We start from the raw sequence: 21624 nt of genomic DNA, 5'->3' as shown, positions 1-21624 counted from the left end.
CAAGTAAAGCGTGTGTTGGTCAAGCCAGAAGGCATAATTTTGAATAGCTTTGTATGTGACTTTGGTAGTTTTTATTATTCTCTATTATTATTTTTTATATTGAGTCAGAAAGGGACACTTACATTTGAGGTGCAACTTTGTTGCCATTTATGGGGGGAATTCATGCAGGAATTGGGAATTGTGACATCCTAAAACGGTCAAGGGCTTCCACATTCACAGTGGCTTCCGATTTAGTCTTTTTGGCATTTTCTCTAAATGAGCTACAAGATGGAGAGAAGAAACCCTTCGTAATAAACTCTCAACTTGTGGCTCGTTAGCAGACCACACCCCTGCAGTGTGCTACAAAAACCTGCTTTCAAATAAATTCTGTATTTATCTTTTGGATAACATAATTACATTACCTCATACTTTTTATGTTAAAAATATTAGTCTGGTGAATGTAGATGTTTTAAACATACCACTGGTTTGTATTCCTGTTATTTTTTTAAAGTCTTTGGTTTTTTTTTAACACAATGAAGCTTCAAAAAATCAAAGCGTCTGCGCTTCCTCTACCTCTGAGAAGCCCTGGTAATGTTCAGGGAAAAGAGGAAGGTGTATTCCCTGTCCCATTAACCAGGATGGATGCTGTCAGCAAATCAGGACAGAAAAATGAAATACACGTGGAGGTTGAACCGGCTTTCTTTTCCAAGCTGCATTATTCCCTCGGCGCCCATTTCAGGTTATATGTGCTTGTCTTTCTTCCCCTTCCAGATTGCAGGCTCTTTATCGAATCATAAAGTGAGCCCCAGAGATGTTAAGTGAGCCGCTCAAGGTCACCCGGGCAGTGAGCAGCTGCGCTGGGGGCCGGAGTCCAAGATTGTTGAGCCTGCTTTATAAGATCGGCCGTCATCAGCTGTGCTATCTGGGGGAATTCCTGCTCAGAGTTGCTGCTGCTGTCATCAGACCCAACACGTCTCCAGGGGAACCACTTCCTCTGTATTGCCCAGACACAGGTGGAAAATGGCAGCGCATCCATTTGGTACTTAATAAATGTGCCCTTTCTCGTGAGCAATATACAGCCTTATGTTTTCACCATAATGTTGATAGAAGTGAACTTCAGGCACGAGGCTCTGGTTTTTCTATTTGCTGGCTCAGAGACCGCTGGCCCCTTCGTTCCCCCAAATCCATGCCTAGTTCGTCTCTGAAGCTCTCACTGTGGTTTAGTGAGAAGATTATGAGCTTTCCCACGGGATTGGTCAAAGCCTAAGTGGTTGGCGGTGCACAGTGTCAGTGTGGGGCGGGGATGTGAGGGAGAAGGCGCAGCCTTACACCGCAGGCGAGTGTTAAGTCCATACAGCCTTTTTTGGAGGGCAGCTGTTAACATTTTACATGCGCTTCCTCTGCGACTCGAATCCTCCTTCTAGGCATCTGTTCTAGAGAAATGCTCGCTCCTCACAAAGAGGCATGAACAGAGTGTTCACTGACCTTGGAAACATCCAGAATGTCTGGCAGCAAAAGCTATGAAGCGTCCATTCTTTGGGATGCTATGAAGCAGTTTGATAAAATGAGGTGGATCCGTATTGCTGACCTGGAAAAGTCTCCAAGACGTGCTGTTTAGTGACAAGAAGCAGGCTGCCCAGAAACGATGTGTACTGGAGGGATGTAATCTCTTCCTCACGAAGAACTGTGTGTACATATGGGAAAGGGTGGGAAGGCTACGCACTGAGTGTGGTGACCATGTGATCATGGGTCCTGTGGTGTAGACTTCCATGTAATGTGGATGGACTGTGGTTTACTTAACCACTCCCCCACTGATGAGCACGGGAGGTTTCCAGTCTTTCTGTTACAAACAATGCTGCGATCAATACCATTGCACAGATGCCTTTACACACTTGTGCAGGCACATCTGTGAGATAAACTCCCAGAAACAGAATTGCTGGGTCAAAAGGCAACTGCATTGCTTAGATAGATATCATAAAATCCCCCTCCGTAGGAGTTACACCATCTTGCATTCCCATCAGTAACATAGGAATGTGCCTTTAAAAAAAAATTGAGGTGAAATTCACGGAATATAAAATTAACCATTTTAATGGGTATACTTCAGTGGCATTGAGTACATTTACAGTGTTGTGTAAGGTGGAGACTATTGTGTGCCGGGTCTGAAAATGGTTTACAGTGAGAATGCATTCATGTGTCTCTTGTTTAACTGAAAATGAAAAGAAAAATTAAAGAGTATAGGCTTCAGCTGGGTTCTGGATCTGGGGGCTTCCCTTCACTGGTTGTGTGACCCCAGGAAATTACTTATTCCACATGAGGCTTAGTTCCCACATCTTTGAGATGGAGAAGAGAGAACTTACACTGTGGGGCTGATGAGAGGATTAGATGCACTGACGGGAGAAGCAGCTGGTTCATCACAGCAGTAAATCTCGGTTGCTTTCTCCCCAGTGCACTCGGGAGGCAGTGCAGTCAGAGGCTCTGGCCTCAACAGCACGAGTTCAGATCGTACTTCCCCACTTTCTCTGTGCATTTGGGGCAGGTGCCTCCACCTTTATGAGTGTCAGTTTCAACATGTAAAATGGGGATAGTAGGGTGTGATGAGGACCAATCAAGATAACAGATGAGGAGTGCTTAAGACTCTACTGCCTACACAGTAAGGGCTCATTAATGGGGGCTGCTAGGGTTGTGCCAGCTCCTGGCATAATGCCTGGCACCCTAGGTATCCAGTGGGCGAAGGACCCCATGAAGCCATAATGCCTACTTCTCTCCACTCTCTGACCCAGGGCCATTGGTGCCAACCCCCTGTACTGTGACTGCCACCTGCGCTGGTTGTCCAGCTGGGTGAAGACAGGCTACAAGGAACCTGGCATTGCCCGCTGTGCCGGGCCCCCGGATATGGAGGGCAAGCTGCTCCTCACCACGCCTGCCAAGAAGTTTGAATGCCTAGGTGAGCCCAGGAGCACAAGAGGGGATGGTGGGTACCGGGTTGCTTCCCCCCACCTCCTGTTTCCCCCTGCAACCCTGGCAGAGCCTTCCAGACACTCCTGTGTCCCCGAGGTGACCGGCTGGGTGGGGAACAGGTGGCAGGAATGAGGCCCCTGCTGCTTGTTAGCATTGCCGCCCTCTTGTCCTGCCACACAACGAACAAAAGAAAGCCAGGCGGAAAATCTCAGGCCATAAGGGCTCTAATCCCTCCCTGGGGTTATGTAAGGAAAATAAAAATAGCAGTGTTTCTGGAAGCTCCAATCCTCTCAGCAGTACAAGCACTCAGGCCTCCCCTTGGTCGGAATTGTGCTCAGCAATTAGCTTAAACGCCTGAGCCACTGGACCCAGCTGCCGCTCTCCTGACATTTGTGGAAATACAAGGCCTGAGTGTGATTGGAGGCCTCACCCTGGGCATCTGTAAATAGTCGTTCAGGGATTGACTGACTGACTGACAGCCCAAGCCCTGGGACCCCTGCTGAGCAGGAGGTGGCGGCCGAGTGGCGGGCCCAGGCCTAGCTTTGTGTCCCCCCCAGCAGGGGGGCAGCTGTGGGAGGGCACGGGAGGCCGTGGGGCACGACTCCTGCCCTCTGCAAGCTCACAGACCACCAGCGAAAATGAAGCTGACAGCCAGGGGTTAATGAGGCGGCCCCGGGCTGCCCTGTGTGCAGGATGCTGTCACAGGAGTGACCCTTCAGGGGGGCCTGATCTGTAGCTTGGCTGCTGGCTGCTGGGAGCAGGCCAATGTAGGTTGAAACGTTTGCTAAGTATTTATTTACTGGGGTGGGATTGGTACTGGTGAAAGGTTTTTGTCTGTGTTTTTTAAAATTTTTATTGGAATATAACATGCATAACAGGAAAGTACAGATCGTAAATGAATGGCTCGCTGAATTTTCACACATTGAACTGGCTGGCGTTACTCTTTATTCCTGTGAGGCCCTAATGCTCCTCCTAGGCGGCACCCCAGGCAGCCTGGCTGCCGGCTCGTCCCCCACCTCCAAGTTCAAGGAAGGGCCACCAGTGAGTCCTGAAGGGGCTGGAGAAGGTCATGCCTGTAGCCAGAGAGGTGACGGGAAAGGGTCCTTCCCTGCTCAGCCTTGGAGAGAAACAAGTTCAAGGCCATGGGCCTTTTTTCTCCTAAGCGTGGCCTCCTCTCAGAGCCAAGTCTCCTCCCTGCTGGGGTGGCCGCCCTTGCTGTCCAGGCCAGCAGGTGACAGGGCTGGGGGTGGTTGCCTCAGAAGGGTGTGAGGGGATGGAGAAAACATCAGCCGGTTTCAGTAATGGTGACCATGATGCTGTCACACCGATGGTCCTGCCCTGACCGCCACATGGGGGCTCCCCTGAAGCCCCTTTTTCAGATTATCTCATTTAGTCCTTCCAGCCCCATGAGGCAGGGGCTGTTTTTAGCTCCATTTCACAGAGGAGGGTCCAGAGGCTGGAGAGGTGTACTGTGAAAGGCGGGGTGAGCGCGATCCAGAGGGAATACCGGCGCGGGGTCGGGGGGGGGGGGCGGGAAAACATCTCCTTGGGGAGAGGGTTTCACAAACCCGTCCCTGCAGTGCCAGGATTCCGGGCCAGGGGCCGCGGGGCTCTATGCCCAGTCCTGTCCCCCAACCCCCTCCCTGCACTAACACCACTCCCACCTTGCCTCAGGTCCGCCCAGCCTGGCTGTCCAGGCCAAGTGCGATCCCTGCTTGTCCAGCCCATGCCAGAACCGGGGCACCTGCCATAACGACCCCCTTGGGGCATACAGGTGTGCCTGCCCCAGCGGCTATAAGGTGAGTGCAGGCTGTGGCTGGAGGCGGAGGGCTGCTCGAGGGCGCGGTAGAGCAGGGCTGGGGCTGTCTCGGTGGCCACTCAGCCCTCAGGGCCCAGGGTGAGCTCAGAGCGGGGCGGGGGGGGGGGGGGAGGGGGAGGGGGGGCCGGGGGCCCAACCGAGCATTTCATCCATGACCTAACATGTGGATGAGAGAACAAGGAACCCCCGGGACCGGCAGGCCGAGCTGCTGAGGGGCCGGCTGTCCCTGTTGGCTCACTGGCCCCTGGGTCTCCCTGGGGTCCCCATCGCTGACTTCTTCCCCAGGGCCGAGACTGCGAGGTGTCCCTGGACAGCTGTTCCAGCAGCCCCTGTGGAAATGGCGGGACCTGCCACTCGCAGGAGGGCGAGGATGCTGGCTTCACGTGAGTTGCTGGGGGTGGGGCGGTGGGGGGGGTGGGTGCTGGAACGTGGTGGGTGAGTGCTAATGGGATCCGGCACCCAAGCCTCGGAGCCTTCCTCCTCCGAATGGGATGGCCCAGGCCCTTTGAGCTCTGGGAGATGAGGGACAGGCCCAGCGGGAATAGCCACTCCCTCCAAATGGCAGCCAGAGGCCTCTCCGTGTCCACCCAGGCCGCGCCTCCGCTGCCCAGAGGCAGTGAAAGCACAGAGACTAGGGGCTGCCCAGGTCACACAGCAGGCAGCAGTGGGGCTGGGGCTTGGAGCCCCTGCTCCAGGCTTCCGCCTGCTCTTGCCAGGTGCCAGGAGAGTCTTTCTGGGGCACTGGGAGTCCATAGCCTAGGGCATATGCAGCGGCAGTGCCAAGAGGCAGCTTGGGGGTGTTTTCAACTCCTGTAATCGCCATTAACCCCCAAGGCCTCCAATTGAAGCCATCCACCTGCTTGTTGGGCCAGTGTTGCCTGAAGGCAGGGCCCTCAGCCAGCTGCTCCGGATCAGGCGTCCACCCGGAGCCCCCAGGAGAGGGGAGGGGAGTCCTGCCCGGAGGTGGAGCAAGTCCTGGTCACGCCCTCCGGCGGCCTCCCCCACCAGCTCATGGGTCACTCTGGTCGCACCCCGGGCATCGGTTTCCCACTGTCCTCCACATCTCGCAAGTCCTCCCAGTGCTGACATCGCCGCTCAAGCCCCCCACTCACCCTGCTCCCCCCAGAGCCTCTCAGCGAGCCCCCCAGCTTCCCAGAGCTCTCCTGCACCCAGAGCTTTTCTGAGGAGCACATAGTATTTAGCTGCTGAAGAAAAATTGCCAGCTGAGCAGATTGACTCTTCAGAAAATGATGTTGAATCTGCCGGCAGAAATGGCCAGACCTGTCTCTGCAAACCCAGATTACCAGCTGTAAAAAGAAAACACTAAACGGCCTCTCCGCAGGTGTCGCCTTGGAAACGGCGTCCTTATAATAGGCTCTGTGCTCCTCTGGGCTTCCGCAGCAGCTCCATCAAAGCCCCCTCCTCATTGGCTAGACTGCTAGGGGGCGTGTCTACGGAGAGGGGGCTGCTGAGAGGACGCAACTAGGAGCTCTCCCTGCTGGGCCGGGAGGGGTGCAGCTGGGAGTAGCCCCTCACACTTGGCATGCCTGCAGATTGGCGGGGGCGCTGTGGGAAGGACCCTGTTGGTCGAAAGGGGTGCCTCCCTGAGTAACCCCTCAAACCTAAGGCTTACAAGGGACTCCGCAGTTGTTCCCCGAACCCCGCCAGAAGGAACTTAGCTGAGATCCGCCACCACCTGCAGGGGGAATTAAACTCCAGGACACAGCCTGCAACAGCAGGCGTCACACCTTCTTGTTCACACCCCCACCCCGCCGCAAACGAATTTTTAAAACTACAAACTGCCTGACACATTCTTAAGTGACAGCTAAAACTCTTCATGGTAAGTTTAATTTTTCATTGCAAAGAAGGTCATTTCCAGAACGCTGTACATATTATTAACATTTAAAATGAAAGCTATGACTCTTTAAATCACTCTTTTATCCTCCAGGGAAAAATCATTTTAAAATCACGTGAAGGAACTCTTGAACAGCTGCAACATCTTGCATCATTCTCGTTCCTACTCAAACTAGTATTTGTTTTACTCCCATCACCTGCCCCCCATTCTCCTTCTAATGTAATCTGTTTTCATACTAGAGGCTTTTCTTAGCACCCTGCCATACTTTCCTACCACCAAATGGGTATATAAGTTTAAATTTAAAGATTTTTACTATTTTTTGTCACCATAAACCTCTGATTAAAAGTTTCTTTTGCATTGAGTTATCATTACAGTGATCAATAGTATACAATTGATCAGAACAACATAACTATTCTAAAAATTGATAATTATTACACATAAAAGGTAAATTTTATTAGACTGTATCTCTTAATGAGATAGATGGAGCTTTTGTTTGTGTGTGTGTGTGTGTGTGTTTTCTTTTCTTCTCCTAATTGGTTTATGTGTCCAGAGGTGAATATTATAGAATGTGAGAGGGCTTAGCAGCCAATCTATTCCCTTAAAAAAAATGTGTGTGTGTGTGTGTGTGTATGTATGTGTAGCTATAAATGCTGAGAAAGTTTGTTCACGTAAATAAACCAATGAGATTAGGAGTTTTATTATAGCCACGTCACTCAATTACTTGAAACCCTGTCAAGTTTATATGCTAAAAATCCCAAGTGATCTGTCATCAAAAATTATTTTTAATGCTCTATCAGCTGACAGTTCCATGAGGTCTTCCTTCAATTATTTTTTAATGCACAGAATGGGAAATCTCGTGACTTGCAAAAGGGTTTGTTCATTCACTTTGGAAACATCAATATTCCTAATTGTCCCTTCATTTGGCACCCAAGGATCTTAGGCCCCAGGCACAGCCCACCTTGGCCTCGTGCTGGAAGAGGTGTGCATGAGCCTTTCTGGAGCTCTGGGGCAGGTCAGTTAAGGGGGGAATTCCATGCATAACATGAAGATGTGGAAATTAATTTCTCAGACCTCTCTGACCCACAAACCCCTTGGAAAACCACAGTTGTCCCAGAGGGAAGTGTACCCCGGTTTGAAGATCGCTGATCTCCAGGGCTCTCCGAGACCTGACTCCTGCTTACCCCCAGTCCTGTTCTCACCCCATTCCTGAAGTATGTGCTCCCCAAGCCCTGAACTATTTAGATGACCAGGTACCCTCCTGAAGGATGGACTGTAAGGCTCTCTCTCCCCCAGGCTTTTACTCCCACTGTCTTCCCTCCCCTTCCTCTACTCCCCTGTCAGAGTCCTTGGCTAACTCATCACCTCCTCCAGGAAGCCTGCCCTGACCACTCTCTCCAAGGGGGAGCTAGGTGTCCTCTGCCCCTTTGTCCACCCTCCCCAGCCTCAGTTGTGCACCGTTCTGATACTCACTGTCTCTCCTTTGGTTGCCAGTCTCCTCGTCGTCTCCCCCGCTAGACTGTGAGTGATCTCATGAGCACAGGAGCACAGGGCTGGTCTTGGTCACGTCTAACCCCCAGCATCTAACAGGGCTTGACCCAGAGTAGGGACCAAAACTCCAGGATGATGCTATTGACCGTTTGCCACAGGCTTCCATCAGTGCCTCAGGACAGCTGCTGCCCTGGCAGTGGGCCCACATGCCTCTTCCTCCTCCCCTGCTCCCTACAGGTGCTCCTGCCCCTCCGGCTTTGAAGGACCGACGTGTGGGGTAAACACGGACGACTGTGTGGAACACTCATGTGCCAACGGGGGCACCTGTGTGGACGGCATGGGCAGCTACACCTGCCAGTGCCCCCTGCAGTACTCGGGTAAGCGTGGCGGGGTTTGAGCGTCTGCAGGGAGGTGGAGGCCAGTGCACGTGCCCTGAGCCCCTGTCCCATGGGCGGAAGGGCTGGGACCCTGCCTCAGTGTCTGCAGGAAGTTTCTGCTGGGCCGGCTGCCTGGCGGAGCACATGGGGCAGCTTCTCTCCTGCCTCTCCCCAATTCTTCCCCCAGGAACGGCCTGTGAGCAGCTGGTGGACTTCTGCTCGTCGGATTTGAACCCGTGTCAGCACGAGGCCCAGTGTGTGGGCACCCCAGACGGGCCCAGGTCAGTGTTGCCCATTTCTAAGGCCAGGGAAGGGCATGGGCCCCCACGTCACCTTTCCTCTGCCCTCCCCAGCCTGTTTCCTCACCTGTCAGGTGGGTTTGGTCTTGGCTGTTCAGTTCCTGCCAGTCAGTGTCAGGGGCAGGGTGGTGGTAGTTTTAGTCGGACAGACCTGGGTTTACATCATGACCCAGAATGGGTGGCTTGACCACTCTGAGCCTCAGTTTTCTCATCTGCAAACTGGGTGCACCAGTAGCTTCCTCCTGGGGTGGTTGTAAGGAATAGATAAGCAAATGCGTGAAAAGCACTTACTTCCACGTCTGACATTTGAAAAGTGCTCAATAAAGAACTATTGCAGGTCCACAATTTCTCATTGCCAATTACAAAATGCACAAAACTCTGAAAACCAAAAGCCATCTGCTAGCAAAATCTGATCCGATCAATGTATTTGGTATTAAAAGCTGACCTGTGCTGATACGAAGCTACTTACAGTCACCATTCATCCCATGTAGTGGGAATATGTGTAGATTTTGCAGCAGAATGTGAACATGTTTAGTTAAGGGGCTGCCCCAGATCCAACTGGCACGTTACATAATGTACAGTTATAGGTGTTGTATTACCTTTCCCAAATCCAGAAAGTTCTGAATTTCAAAACCTGTCTGGCTTCAGGAGGGTTGGATAAGGGGTCCTTGACTGTTGTCACCATCGTTGTTACTGGCATATGTGGAAGTGCTTTGTCACTGGAAGACTGGGATGTGAAGGTCACGGGGTTTTTAAGATGTTGCTCCCATCTGCAGTTCTGCAAACATAGTCTCATTTCTGGGACCCTGTTCCAGCAGTCAGGGCAGCACAATGGTCAGGTCTTCTTCAGGTCTGTGGCTGAGGGACCCAACCCCAGCTGCTCGGGCAGAGGTAGGGGATGGAGTCCCCCAGGGACTCAGTCCAGCAGGAGCTGCCAGAGCCTCCTGGGCAGGAAGTGAGAGCCGGGGGACACTGAGGCCCAGATGCTAGGTCAAGGGGCCGCACAGGAGCCTCCATCCAAATGGTGGACAGACGCCGCGCTGCTGGCTGAGCTGCCGGGTGGGGTGGGCACAGCAGACCAAGGAGCGGTGGCAGAGCAAGTGGCATGCACACTTCTTAGAGGGGCTGGACCTCAGAGGGTGGAATAAAGCAGGACTGCACGTGGTCCGGGTGGATACTGCTCAGATAGTCCTTCACACCACAGAGAAGGGGCACTCGGTGGGTGTATAGTTCACCTTCACTCAACTTCCTGTCTTGGAGGAAGGACTGAACTGACAGACTCAGCTGTGCCTGGTGTTGTACCTGGACCCCAGCAAGTATTCAGTACACACTCACTGGATGAATGGATAAGGGAATGACAGTGAACGAGTCTGTGGGTGCGCAGCTACTGTAACATTTTTCAGACTGCAGCTCAAGACCCAGTAATAGATTGTGATCAGTTGGGTGGGTCAAGGTTAACGTTAAAAAAATTAAACAAAATATCAGAGAGCATCATGCCCTTTTATATAGTAAGGATAAGTATTTTGGCATGAAACTGATTGCAGCGGGCTGTGTGTGTGTGTGTGTGTGTGTGTGTGTGTGTGTGTGTTTACTGGGTACAAAGGTATTTCTTCCCTCTTGAAAAACACTGGGAATGAGTTAAAAAATCAGGCAGGAGCACCTACCTGCCAGGTTGTGTGGTTGAGCCGTGGAGTTTGCAGTTTGTAGTCTGGAAGGGTTTCCTGCAAGAGGTGTTCACCGGAGGCTTCCTGGAGGAGATGAGGTACTGGACCGAGGCAGGGAGAGAGAAGAGGGTAGTCCAGAATCAAGAGGTGTGAAGGCAGAGAAGTGGAGCGAGGTGCGGGTCGCTGCCTGTGGAAGCAGGTCTGACTACGGGGTGGCTTGTTATGGGGGCAGCCGGACAGGGAGCATCTGGCAGGGCTGCGACTGAACAGGGGTGGAGGAGTGTGCTCTTTATTTGATGGGCAAATAATTGGCAGAAATGGACTGACTCAGGCGAGCAGTGGGCCACAGTGTGAGCCAGGAAGCTGGGACCTGGCCTGGAGTCAGGACGTTGTGGAGAGGCGGGCACTAGCGTCTGAGGCCTGGGAGGCTGGGCTGGTGCAGCTGGGAGGCTGGGGAAGAGGGATGGGTGAGCCCCATGTGACTCAGAGCCATGCATTGGCTGGGGTTGGGGAGGGGGGTGGGGGCAGCGGGGCACGTTGAGAAGGGGCTGAAGGTTGACCTTGGATGTGCTGTTGGTGCTAAGGGTGGTCCTCCACCACAAGCGCCCGTCTCCTCCACCTCCTGGGTGTCCACCCTTCCGGCCCAGAGCAGCCCCCTCCCCCGCCTGCAGCCCACATAAACTCTCTTCCTGGACGGTCTCAGGACGGGTGGGGGCATCTTGACATCTAGGGCTCCGTGTGACCTCCTGGGGGACCCCACAGACCCCCAGGGCCATGAGGCTCTCTGCCACACACACAGCCCTGGGGCCGCACAGGCTCCTGGCCGAGCTCTGGGCTGTGTGTGGGGCTGTTGACCCAACCCCGCCCCCCGCCCACCCCAGGTGTGAGTGTGCACCTGGTTATGTGGGTGACAACTGCACGGAGAACCGGGATGACTGCGAGGACCACCGCTGCCAGAATGGGGCCCAGTGCGTGGATGGAGTCAATGGCTACTCCTGCCTCTGTGCTGAGGGTTACAGGTGAGCGGCCCCGGGAGGCACCATGAGTGACTGACTCCTCTTAGCTGTCAGCTCTGGGACTGGCAGGGGCCACCCTGGGAGCTTTCACCGTGGCTATGCCAGTCACCATATGTGTGGTCTGGGGAAAGTTCATCAGCAGCTCAGAGCACAGGCAAAGGGTCCCTACCCTGACTGGCGGAGGGAGCGGGAGGTGAGTACAGATTACTGGGCAGCGCCCCATCACTTACCTGCCCAGTGAACCCCTGAACACATGCCCTGCATTAAAGGTCATTTACTTTTGCATCTTGGTCTCTCTGGGAGGCTGTGAGGGGAGGGCACCTGCCCTCCTTCCGGTCACCCACCTTCCATGCTCTGCTTGTGTCTTCTTTTTTTTTTTTTTTTTTGCGGTACGCGGGCCTCTCACTGTTGTGGCCTCTCCCGTTGCGGAGCACAGGCTCCGGACGCGCAGGCTCAGCGGCCATGGCTCACGGGCCCAGCCGCTCCGCGGCATGTGGGATCCTCCTGGACCGGGGCATGAACCCGTGTCCCCTGCATCGGCAGGTGGACTCTCAACCACTGCGCCACCGGGGAAGCCCAGGCTTTCCATTTCTGACAAGTGCTCAGGTGATGTTGGTGCTGCTGGTGCAGGGACCACACTTGTTTCTCACCTTGTTCCTCAGCATCTTTCTGGCTCTTAATTCTCTTAGGGAAAGTGTTCATTAGGAGCATCTTCTGTTACTTTAAAGCAACAGTGGTCCCAAGATGTTTAGTGAGTTTCTCTCCAGGACTGTGGGAGAGGAAGATGACCCCTTGCTCCTTGGCCCTGCCTTCTCTGACCCGCGTCTTTTCCCGCTCAGTGGGCAGCTCTGTGAGACCCCTCCCCGCCCGCCTGCCCCCAGGAGCCCCTGTGAGGGGACTGAGTGCCAGAACGGGGCCAACTGTGTGGACCAGGGCAGCCAGCCCGTGTGCCAGTGCCTCCCGGGCTTTGGCGGCCCCGAGTGTGAGAAGTTGCTCAGTGTCAACTTCGTGGATCGGGACACTTACCTACAGTTCACCGACCTGCAGAACTGGCCACGGGCCAACATCACACTGCAGGTGCGTGCCCAGGGTGTGTGTCACAGAGGGTGGTCCGGCAGCAGGGGACCCTGGCCTCAGGTCAGAGTATCGGGACAGCTGGGAGCACCCTGTGTTAGTCAAAACTCTTTGGATGTGGGTATCAGGATCTCAGCTTGAGCTAGTTTAAGCACAGTCGGAAAGGTTATTGGGTCACAAAACCAGTCTCAGGGAAGGGCAGGGGTGGAGGTGGTCTCATGGGTGACTGGATCCGGAAAACCAAACTTACCAGGATCCTCTCCCACCATCTCTTGTCTCAAAGACTCCCCTCAGCTTCAGCCTCCAATGCTGCAGACTGGCTTTCTCTATGTAGCTGGAACACGGCCACAGCTAGCGCTGGGAGCCCTTATTTTCCATTTATGTCTTGAATTCCATCTGAGAACATCGTTATGTTGAGGGATAAAGAAGCAAGTTCTACTTCAGCAGCATTGTTTGCTAAATGTTTCTTGGGGAGGGACAGCGGATTGCATTGCACTTCACAGGAAAAGAAATTAAACTCTTCTTTAGTCATCCCTGTTCCCCAAATTCCATTCCTTATCCCAACTGCCACATCTTTCTTCTCTCCTTTATTTGTCCTCTTCTCCTTCTTTTCTCTCAGAACCTTTCAGCCTCTCAAACATGCCCACTCTGCTCTCCTTCCCTTGATCACCTCTCATAAATTCTATCCACTACACTGTCCACACAGCAAGACCACAGCTAGCCTAACTGCTCAACAGAATAAAACTCACCAAAACCCTGCCCAGCCATTGCCTCAGGCACATCCTTGGAGAGGCTCAGTTTATCCCACTATCCCCACCGCAGGCTCTTCCCCGATAGCTCTAGTTGGACAACAGTCAACAAGCTCGGATCGGAGAAGATCTCCGATTGGCCTGCCTCAGGTCACATGCCCATCCCTGGACCAACTACTGAGTCCAGGGAGATGGGGTGCCGTGGTCCAGACTGGGCCATGTGCCAGCTCTACAGACCGGGGGGTCAGGGTCTTTACCAGGAGAGGAACAAGGCAGGAAACAAAGATCATGGCTCCTACAGCAGCATAGAGGCATCTCCCTCCCAAGGCACAGCTCCAGCTTTTGCTCGCATGGCTCCAGTGACAGGTGCTACCTTCCAGGTTTGGGTGGCTCTGGCTGTTGGAGAGTCTTCCTGAATCTGTCCTCTGTAGGTCCCGTCCTGGCCACAAGGCAGCTCCCTGAGGCCCACAGAACAGGATACCCCACATCCTGTCTAACCGTCCTCTCTGGGCAGGTGGTCCCAAGCTGTCTTACCTCCTGGCACAGAGTTTCCAGGCCTCAGCTGGCCCATCTGCCCTCCCCTGCCTGGCCCTGGCCAGACCGGCTGTGGATGGAATTGGAGTGGGGTGGGGCTGCCAGCCTGGGACAGCGCCCCCTGGAGGATGTTTCCCTTGGGGAGGCAGGGGAGGACTGTTCTGCACACATTTCTCTTTTAATTGTGGGTCCTCCGTCTGCCCCGCCCGCCAGCCTGTGCTGCTGCTGCGTGGGGTGGGGTGGGAGAGAAAGTGCCGTTGCCATAGGTCTCCACAGCAGAGGACAATGGGATCCTGCTGTACAATGGGGACAGCGACCACATCGCGGTGGAGCTCTACCAGGGCCATGTGCGTGTCAGCTGTGACCCGGGCAGCTACCCCAGCTCTGCCATCTACAGGTACGGAGGCCTTCTTCAGGCCCCCCAGCTGCCCTCAAGGGCTGGGGGGCTGCCAGGGAGGGGTCTCCTGAGCCAAGAGCAGGTGGTTATCGGCACTACCAGAGACCTGGGCTGCCCGAGCAGAAAGGGCATTCAGACCACCGAGTCCAGCCCCATGCTGGGTCCGAGGCTCCCTGGGGCCTGAGCAGTGGCCCCATCCTTCCCCGTCCCACAGCCGCCACACAGGGAGCTCCTCAGTGGGGAGGGGAGGCTGATTAGTTGGAAACCCCTGCCCCAAACTTCTTGGCTTTCCTGAGAGAGTGCCCAAAGGGGAGCAGGAGGGACCAGGTCAGAGGCCATCAAGTCCCCACAGTCCCCTCTGTTAGATATTTGGTTTCTTGGGAATCAGCTGCTGGACCAGTGGCCTTTCTGGGGAAGTGCCTAGGCGGGGATGGGTCCAGCTGAAGGCCATTCCCTGGGGCGGGGGCACCCCATCTTCTTCCAGTGCCGAGACGATCAATGATGGGCAGTTCCACACCGTTGAGCTGGTCACCTTTGACCAGATGGTGAATCTCTCCATCGATGGTGGCAGCCCCATGACCATGGACAACTTCGGCAAACACTATACGCTAAACAGCGAGGCGCCCCTCTATGTGGGAGGTGAGGACCTGGCCTGGGTGGAGCTGCAGCTGGCCCTCCCCGGGCCACTCCATCAGGTGGTAGCAACAGACATTCCAGGTGGGGCCTCTGTTGCTCTCTGGCCTGAGCCTTGCCAGGCTCAGGAGAACTGCCCTGTGGGGGACATTCCAAGGTGGTAGTGGGGGAGGATGCTAGTGAATGGCCAAGCTGCTGGCGGGTTGTCCACCTTGCCTAGAGCCCGCACTGCTCTCTGCCCAGCCCAGACTGACAAAGAAGGATGGGAATGTGGGTTGGGCTTGAGGCCTGGCTGGGAGGGGGCCTGGGCTTTCCCAGCTGCCTTTTGCACGGAAGGCACCTTTCCTCTTGGCTTAGGGCCAGAAGGGGCTTGTCAGTTGTTCAGGGTCCATTCTCGGGTCCCTCAGAGGCCCAGGCACGGACTCCCTGCTTCAACTGGGTACCTCCCAGATGGACTTGCAGGCTTTGTGGCTAGATGACCCCATCCAGCACCCGAGAACATTTCTAGGTCTCGATGAGACAGGTTTCTAGATGCAGCGGGGCCGCCTCAGTGCCGCAGAGGGCCTTGCCGAGACTTCGGCCAGGAGGGTGTGAGAGATGGAGCCCTGGATTCTAACCCCAGCTCTGCTGTTTACTAGTTGTGCAACTTTGCGCAGGTCCCTGAGCACTGAAATCGAAGGGGTTTCAGCAACTCCGACGTCAGAGGGCTGCTGTGAAGGGATGACCACAAAAGTGGGGGACAAAATGCTGTACACATGAGTTCTGGGCCCAGGTCCTTTGCTGCTTTTGGGGTCTCTGGGAGGTAAAAGCTGGTGTTCTGGGCAGGAGCCCTGGGTGAGGGCGGCCAGACTCAGGCACCCAGAGCATCACTTGTCAGCTGGCTGCTGCCAGGCCTGGCACCCCCAGGCTCTGATCACAGAGGAAGCAGCTTTTCCGTTTCTTCTGGGAAAGGAGTCTGGACCCTCCAAGGTGGCAAAAGACATTGGCCCAGAGTTGCAGAGACTGAAGGACAGATGCCGAGGGCAAGAGGGAACACTGTAGAGATGCCCAGTGGACCTCAGAGGTGGGTGCCAGGCAGGGTTTGAGCCTAACTCAGCCCAGCTCTGCCCCCTCCCCTCCACTCCAGGGATGCCAGTGGACGTGAATTCGGCCGCCTTCCGCCTGTGGCAGATCCTCAATGGCACGAGCTTCCACGGTTGCATCCGAAACCTGTACATCAACAACGAGTTGCAGGACTTCACCAAGACGAGGATGAAGCCAGGGGTGGTGCCAGGCTGCGAGCCCTGCCGGAAGCTCTTCTGCCTGCATGGTATCTGCCAGCCCAATGCCACACCAGGGCCCGTGTGCCACTGTGAGGCCGGCTGGGAGGGCCTGCACTGCGACCAGCCAGCCGACGGCCCCTGCCATGGCCACAAGTGAGCCTGGGCTGGGCTCAGGGAACCCTCCCCCACTGCCCACCTGCAGGTTCCCTTCCCTTCCCTGCACGTTCCACTTCCCCATGGTGAGGAAAGACTGTCTTTAAACTCCAAAATTGGAACATGTGGCCTAACACAGGGTTTTATTAATTTTTTCTGGCTTTCAGTTTTTATTAACAGGAAAAGGACCCTAGGGACAAACAGAGAATCACATTTTGCTCCCTTTGTTTCAATTCTGGGAACAGAATAAGACCCTGTGAAGCCCGAGGCTGGGGGTGTGGGGTGCCCTCGGGTGGGCTCGGATTGGCTGTGGCCTGTCCTCACAGCGCCTTTTCTTTGTCCCCTGCAGGTGTGTCCACGGGAAGTGCATGCCTCTAGATGCTCTTTCCTACAGCTGCCAGTGCCAGGATGGGTACTCGGGGGCCCTGTGCAACCAGGCTGGGGCACCTGCAGACCCCTGTGGGGGCCTGAGGTGCCTGCACGGCCACTGCCAGGCCTCAGCCACCAAGGGGGCACACTGTGTGTGTCACCCCGGCTTTTCGGGCGAGCTGTGCGAGCAAGGTCAGGGGCCCCCCTCCTGACATGCCCTCTCCAGGGTCCCTCCCCACAACGTGCTTTAGTGACTTTTCTTTTTCCCAACCTCAGTAACCCCTCCGTGCCCCCTGTCCCCTCCTGCACCTTGGGCTGCTATTGGGCTGTAGCGCCCCCAATCCTCTGGGCTCTGAGCCCCACCCCCGGAGAGATGCCCATCTCTCCCTGGCCCGGCTTGCCCTGTAGCCCCTTTATCTGGGCTAAGTGCCCCTTCTGCCTGGGGTCTCTCCTTACAGAAGAGACCACCAGAGTAACAGCATCTTGGCCACATCACTTAGGGACCTGGAGAGCAGCAGGAAGTCTGAGAGTTGGGGACCCTTCCCAGGTCCTCCTGGCTTCAATTTCTTCTCTGATGTCATCGCCTCCCAGGCTTCCAGCCACCTCTTGCACTCCTCTGGAGGCCACTGTACCCTGACAGCCCAATCTGTCCTGGGGGGCCTTGGCAGCTAGAAAGTTCTTCCCTTTCGCTGACCTCACTGTGGGCCCAGGAGGAAGTGTGTGCATGTGCATGTCTGGCAGGGAGGAGGTGGGGATGGAGGTGGGGTCCCAGGATGCTGCCCCACCCTCCTCCTCCTCCTTTTTCTCCTCCTCCTGCCTCCCCAGGGGCAGCGCTGGCCCATGGGTGTGCCCTGAGGCTTTCTCTTGGTGTCTGTCCCATCCAGAGTCCGAGTGCCGGGGGGACCCTGTCCGGGACTTTCACCAGGTCCAGAGGGGCTATGCCATCTGCCAGACCACGCGCCCGCTGTCGTGGGTGGAGTGCCGGGGCTCATGCCCCGGCCAGGGCTGCTGCCAGGGCCTGCGGCTGAAGCGGAGGAAGTTCACCTTTGAGTGCAGCGACGGGACCTCTTTTGCCGAGGAGGTGGAGAAGCCCACCAAGTGTGGCTGTGCCTTCTGCGCTTAGCGCCCGGCGTGGATGGGGAGGGGAGAGGGCGGGCGAGGGCGGGCGAGGGGGCGCGGCCGCAGCGGAGACCGAATGGCCGGCAGCTGGGCTGGGGTGCGGGCCATCACCACGGCGACGCCTGGGCTACCGGCCCTCCCGTGGGGGGGCGGCCAGAACCACCTTTCTAAAGCAAACGGCGCCGCAGCTTGGGGCGGGGCGGGTGGGCGTGGCCCGGGCCGCAGCCCCCCTCTCCGGAAGTGCCTTGCACAAATAGGCGCTTAATAAACATTTGTTGAATGAATGTGTGCGTGAGGTCAGGCCAAGAAGTGCAGAATAGTGACACCTCCTCCTTGCCTGCTACCTGGGTCTGAAGATCGGACTGCCCCTTCCCAAACCAGCCTTGCCCTCTCACCTGTGGCCTGTGCGGGTCCCAGAAGCCCCTTGCCCCCCTGCAGATAACCTTGGCGTACTCTCAGCCTGCGCTGGGGCAGCCGGCCTGGCTCTCAGCTTCTGCTGCTGCAGCGTCTGCTGGCAGTAGGCCAGGCTGCGAAGGGGCAGGGCCCCCTCCTGCTGGCCAGGAAGGGACCAAGCCCTGCCCCCTGGGCTGCCTGGCAGTGCTGCAGCCACTGCTTGCTTGGGAACGGGCCAGGGGGTGGAGGTGGTTTTAGGACCAGACCTCTGAATCCCAAAGTTATGGGATGAGCATTGTAATATCAAGGAGGGTGCTCATGCGGAGGAAACCACCGCTGGGACTGCTTAGCGGGGGGACGCCACCAGCAAAAAGGACAGAGGGCTTCTGGTTCCAACTGAATAAACATCACCACCTCCAGACACTAGCCACCAAGGGGGCATTGGTCCTGGGCTTCCCCAGCCGTTAGCCAGCCATCAGCTTCTAGCTAGCAGGGGGACTTGGGGTGTAGGGGGCTTGGGCTAGGCTGCTAGGCCAAGGAGGGGTCTCCTCCCATGTAGACGGGGTTCAGATCACCTCATGCCGCAGACCAGTAGGGAGCCGTGGTCCAGACATCAGGAAACCTCCGCCGGCTCTGTCACTGTGGGCAAACTTCTTCCTCATGGGCCTCAGTCTCCTCAGCTATCAAATGGGGAGATGGGGGCGAGCAATGTAGACCCTCCCACTGTGGCTCCAGGAGGGAAGCTGGAAGAGTTAGAAGATCTACTTTCATTAATCACGTCAACAACTATTCATGTGCCTAACCGGGGCTGGGTACTGCGGGTGTTCTCCCCTCACGGACAGATGGGACTGACTACAGAACATCACAGGCGCGACCTGTGATGCCTGGGAAGGATGCCTGGGAAGGGATCTGAGGCGAGTGAGGGCTCCAACCACAGACACCGGCCCAGGCCAGGGCTGCTCACTCCAAGTGTTTGCAAGGAAGGAGTCAGTGTCTGAAGAGTCATCGAACATGTGGCCGTGTGACTACAAATGCTTCTCTTCCATGCAGAATGAAAACGCAGAAAGATGATCTTTGTGCCTAAATAGCGAGCTGGCTGGAAGGAAGATAGGTCACGCTCTCCTGTCCCAGTGTCTCCCCAAGAGTGTGTGCCCCTGGGGGATCCTGGGGGGCAAGGAGGGTGAGCATGTCCCTGTCCTGGCTCCTTCCATCTGCAAACAGAAGGCAGGGTCAGGGGAGTGTGTTGTGTTGGGGCTGAGGTGGCCTTGTGCATGGGGGCAGCAGGCGGAGCCCTTGATACCAAGTATCCCGGAGCCTCCTACGACTGAGCGCGCCTGGTGTGCTCCACTACCCTGGGACTCAGGCCAGTGAGTTTGAGTCCTGGGCCCCCTGTTACGGGAAGAGGACCCTGCCCTGTCCACCTGGGGAGGTGTCCTGAAGGCTGGATCTGCCCCTCACCAGGGGCCAAGCTCTACTTTCTTGGAACTCTGAGCAAGGCCACAGCACCCCTCACACTCATGGGCAGCAGCCTGGGCCTCGAGGGGCTTCTCCTAGGGCTGCACAGCACCCGTCTCTTACCTAGACTTTCTGGGCCCCTGCGGGCACCTGGACAGCAGCCAGCACCAGGTGGGTAGGAAGGAAAGTTCAAGTGTAGCTAGCCTGCCCCTTCCACGGAACCCACCAACCCTGAGACACATACCTTCCCCTGGCCACCACCATTCCTCACCGACCTGCAGAAACCGTTCCCCGGGCTTGAGGGGCGATGTCTGGCAGGACCTCTTCGCTCTGCAGAAGTGGAAAGGGCACCTGCAGACAGGTACTGGCTGCCAGGAGTCCTGCACTCCCAGTGCCATGGGTTTGGGAGGGCAGAGGATGGAGTGTTTGTTTGCAGGGAGCACCCTGCGAGCTTGCTGCCACCCCTGTCCACCCCTCCACAGCACCCCACGCCCCAGCCCAGCTCTATACTCACCCTTGGTCGAGCCAGAAGACTGGGATACACCACAAGGGGTGAGGGCAGCAAGGGCCGAGAGACCCATGCGCCCCAGGATCAAGTTTTCCTCAACTGAACCACCAACCCGAAAGTTGCTAAGGAACTGGATCACCACACACCTTGCCTGTTCACGTCTGGGCCTGCCGAGTCCCAGAAGAAGGCTGCCGCGAAATCATCTGAGAAACCATTTCCAAGCCTTGCCACCCCTTTGGTAAAGACTCCAGTTCACTTGGACGTCGTCCTCGGCTGGTTCTACTGAAGAGACACAAGCAGGGCAAGTCCCAAAGCTGCTGCTGCTTTGGCAGCACTGCAGGCGACAGTGGCCCCGGCTCCCTGTGCGGGTGTCAGGAAACGGAAAAGCCTGGACTTTGTCTCTTCTTTGCCTGCTGTTAGCCTAACCATGAAAGTATCTCTTTACACAGAATACTTAACAGATTCTAATATATATTTGTATTTCATTTTGTTATAGTATTTTTATATGTTAAAGTCAACATCCAGTGTCTTGCTTCGCTTTTCAGATGCTATGTAGTTGTGACATTTGGTTTGGTTTGGGGTGGGGGGGTTCTGTAGTCTTGTTTGGATCACTCTTTTAAAGAGACTGGTTTAGAACAAGCCCCTGGGGGAGCCACACCTGCCCTGTCCTGAGACGTGTTATTTTAGAACATGTTGGATATTGTCTGTTGTCTTCCTGTGAACATGAAATTGATTCACTCAGGTTCTGCCTTTGTTGATCTCTTTTTCTGCATCAAGGATGAGCCCAGGGCTGCTGACACACAACCTCGCACGGGCGAGAGTTTCTGGGCTGCCCATAAACCAGCCACAATCCAGGCATGGAGCCCAGACACAGCACATGTAGGGTATCTGCCCTTGGAACTCTCTAGCCTTCCTGAAGTGGCAAAGGAGGCTTGCTCCTCCTGAAGAAGGAAGGGGAGGTCTGGGGGGGGTGGCTTAGTCATAGCTCCCTGGGGATGTCAGTGTGAGAACAGAGCCTGACACGGTACAGCACACACGGATCTGGGGAGGCTGTCCATCCTCACTTCTCTCCAAGTGTCACACCCACGTTTTGTAAGTTTGTGTACAGAGCCATGCCCATATTTAACATGGTTCTACTATGACTTCAGACCACAGAACTGCACTCAAATTGAGCTTTGTAGGACGAGTGACCTCAGTGTCTTGGTGAGGCCAGGCCCTGGCAGTGAGGCTGGGCAAGCCCCCTGACACCAAGGGGACCCCGCTGGCCCTCCTCTGATGCAGGACCATAAACTGATTTCCCGCTCGTGGTGACGGTCACATATGCCACACCTTAACAGCACATGGTCACCTTGAAAGTGGGCAGTGATGGTAACTGCAGTGCCTTCAAAGCAATGAGGGATTTGGGAGCAAATGTAATGAACCAGGTACAGGACAGAAAACAGGTTAAAATAGGGTTGTAAGCTCAAGAGTCTGGAGAGGCCAGTAGGTTACTTACCTAAATGAATCACGTTGGCGCGTGCCCT

General features: G+C 55.5%; 1 protein-coding gene across 1 annotated transcript in view; it reads left to right on the top strand.

Moving 5' to 3' along the window:
- The window catches only part of SLIT1 (slit guidance ligand 1), a 169492-nt gene extending 151553 nt beyond the window's left edge, over positions 1-17939 (top strand). Inside the window, exons 26-37 of the mRNA XM_082674222.1 lie at positions 2760-2923; positions 4612-4736; positions 5042-5139; positions 8337-8476; positions 8664-8757; positions 11321-11458; positions 12295-12532; positions 14079-14209; positions 14694-14848; positions 15969-16257; positions 16607-16818; positions 17511-17939. Coding sequence (XP_082530348.1) covers positions 2760-2923; positions 4612-4736; positions 5042-5139; positions 8337-8476; positions 8664-8757; positions 11321-11458; positions 12295-12532; positions 14079-14209; positions 14694-14848; positions 15969-16257; positions 16607-16818; positions 17511-17749 — 2023 coding nt within the window. The 3' untranslated portion in view covers positions 17750-17939. The remainder of the gene's footprint in view (positions 1-2759; positions 2924-4611; positions 4737-5041; positions 5140-8336; positions 8477-8663; positions 8758-11320; positions 11459-12294; positions 12533-14078; positions 14210-14693; positions 14849-15968; positions 16258-16606; positions 16819-17510) is intronic.
- Positions 17940-21624: the final 3685 nt, after the last annotated feature.

This window comes from Grampus griseus (genome assembly GCF_964374135.1).
Source record: "Grampus griseus genome assembly, chromosome: 16".
Lineage (NCBI taxonomy): Eukaryota > Metazoa > Chordata > Mammalia > Artiodactyla > Delphinidae > Grampus > Grampus griseus.
This window is presented reverse-complemented; position numbering and strand designations above follow the sequence as displayed.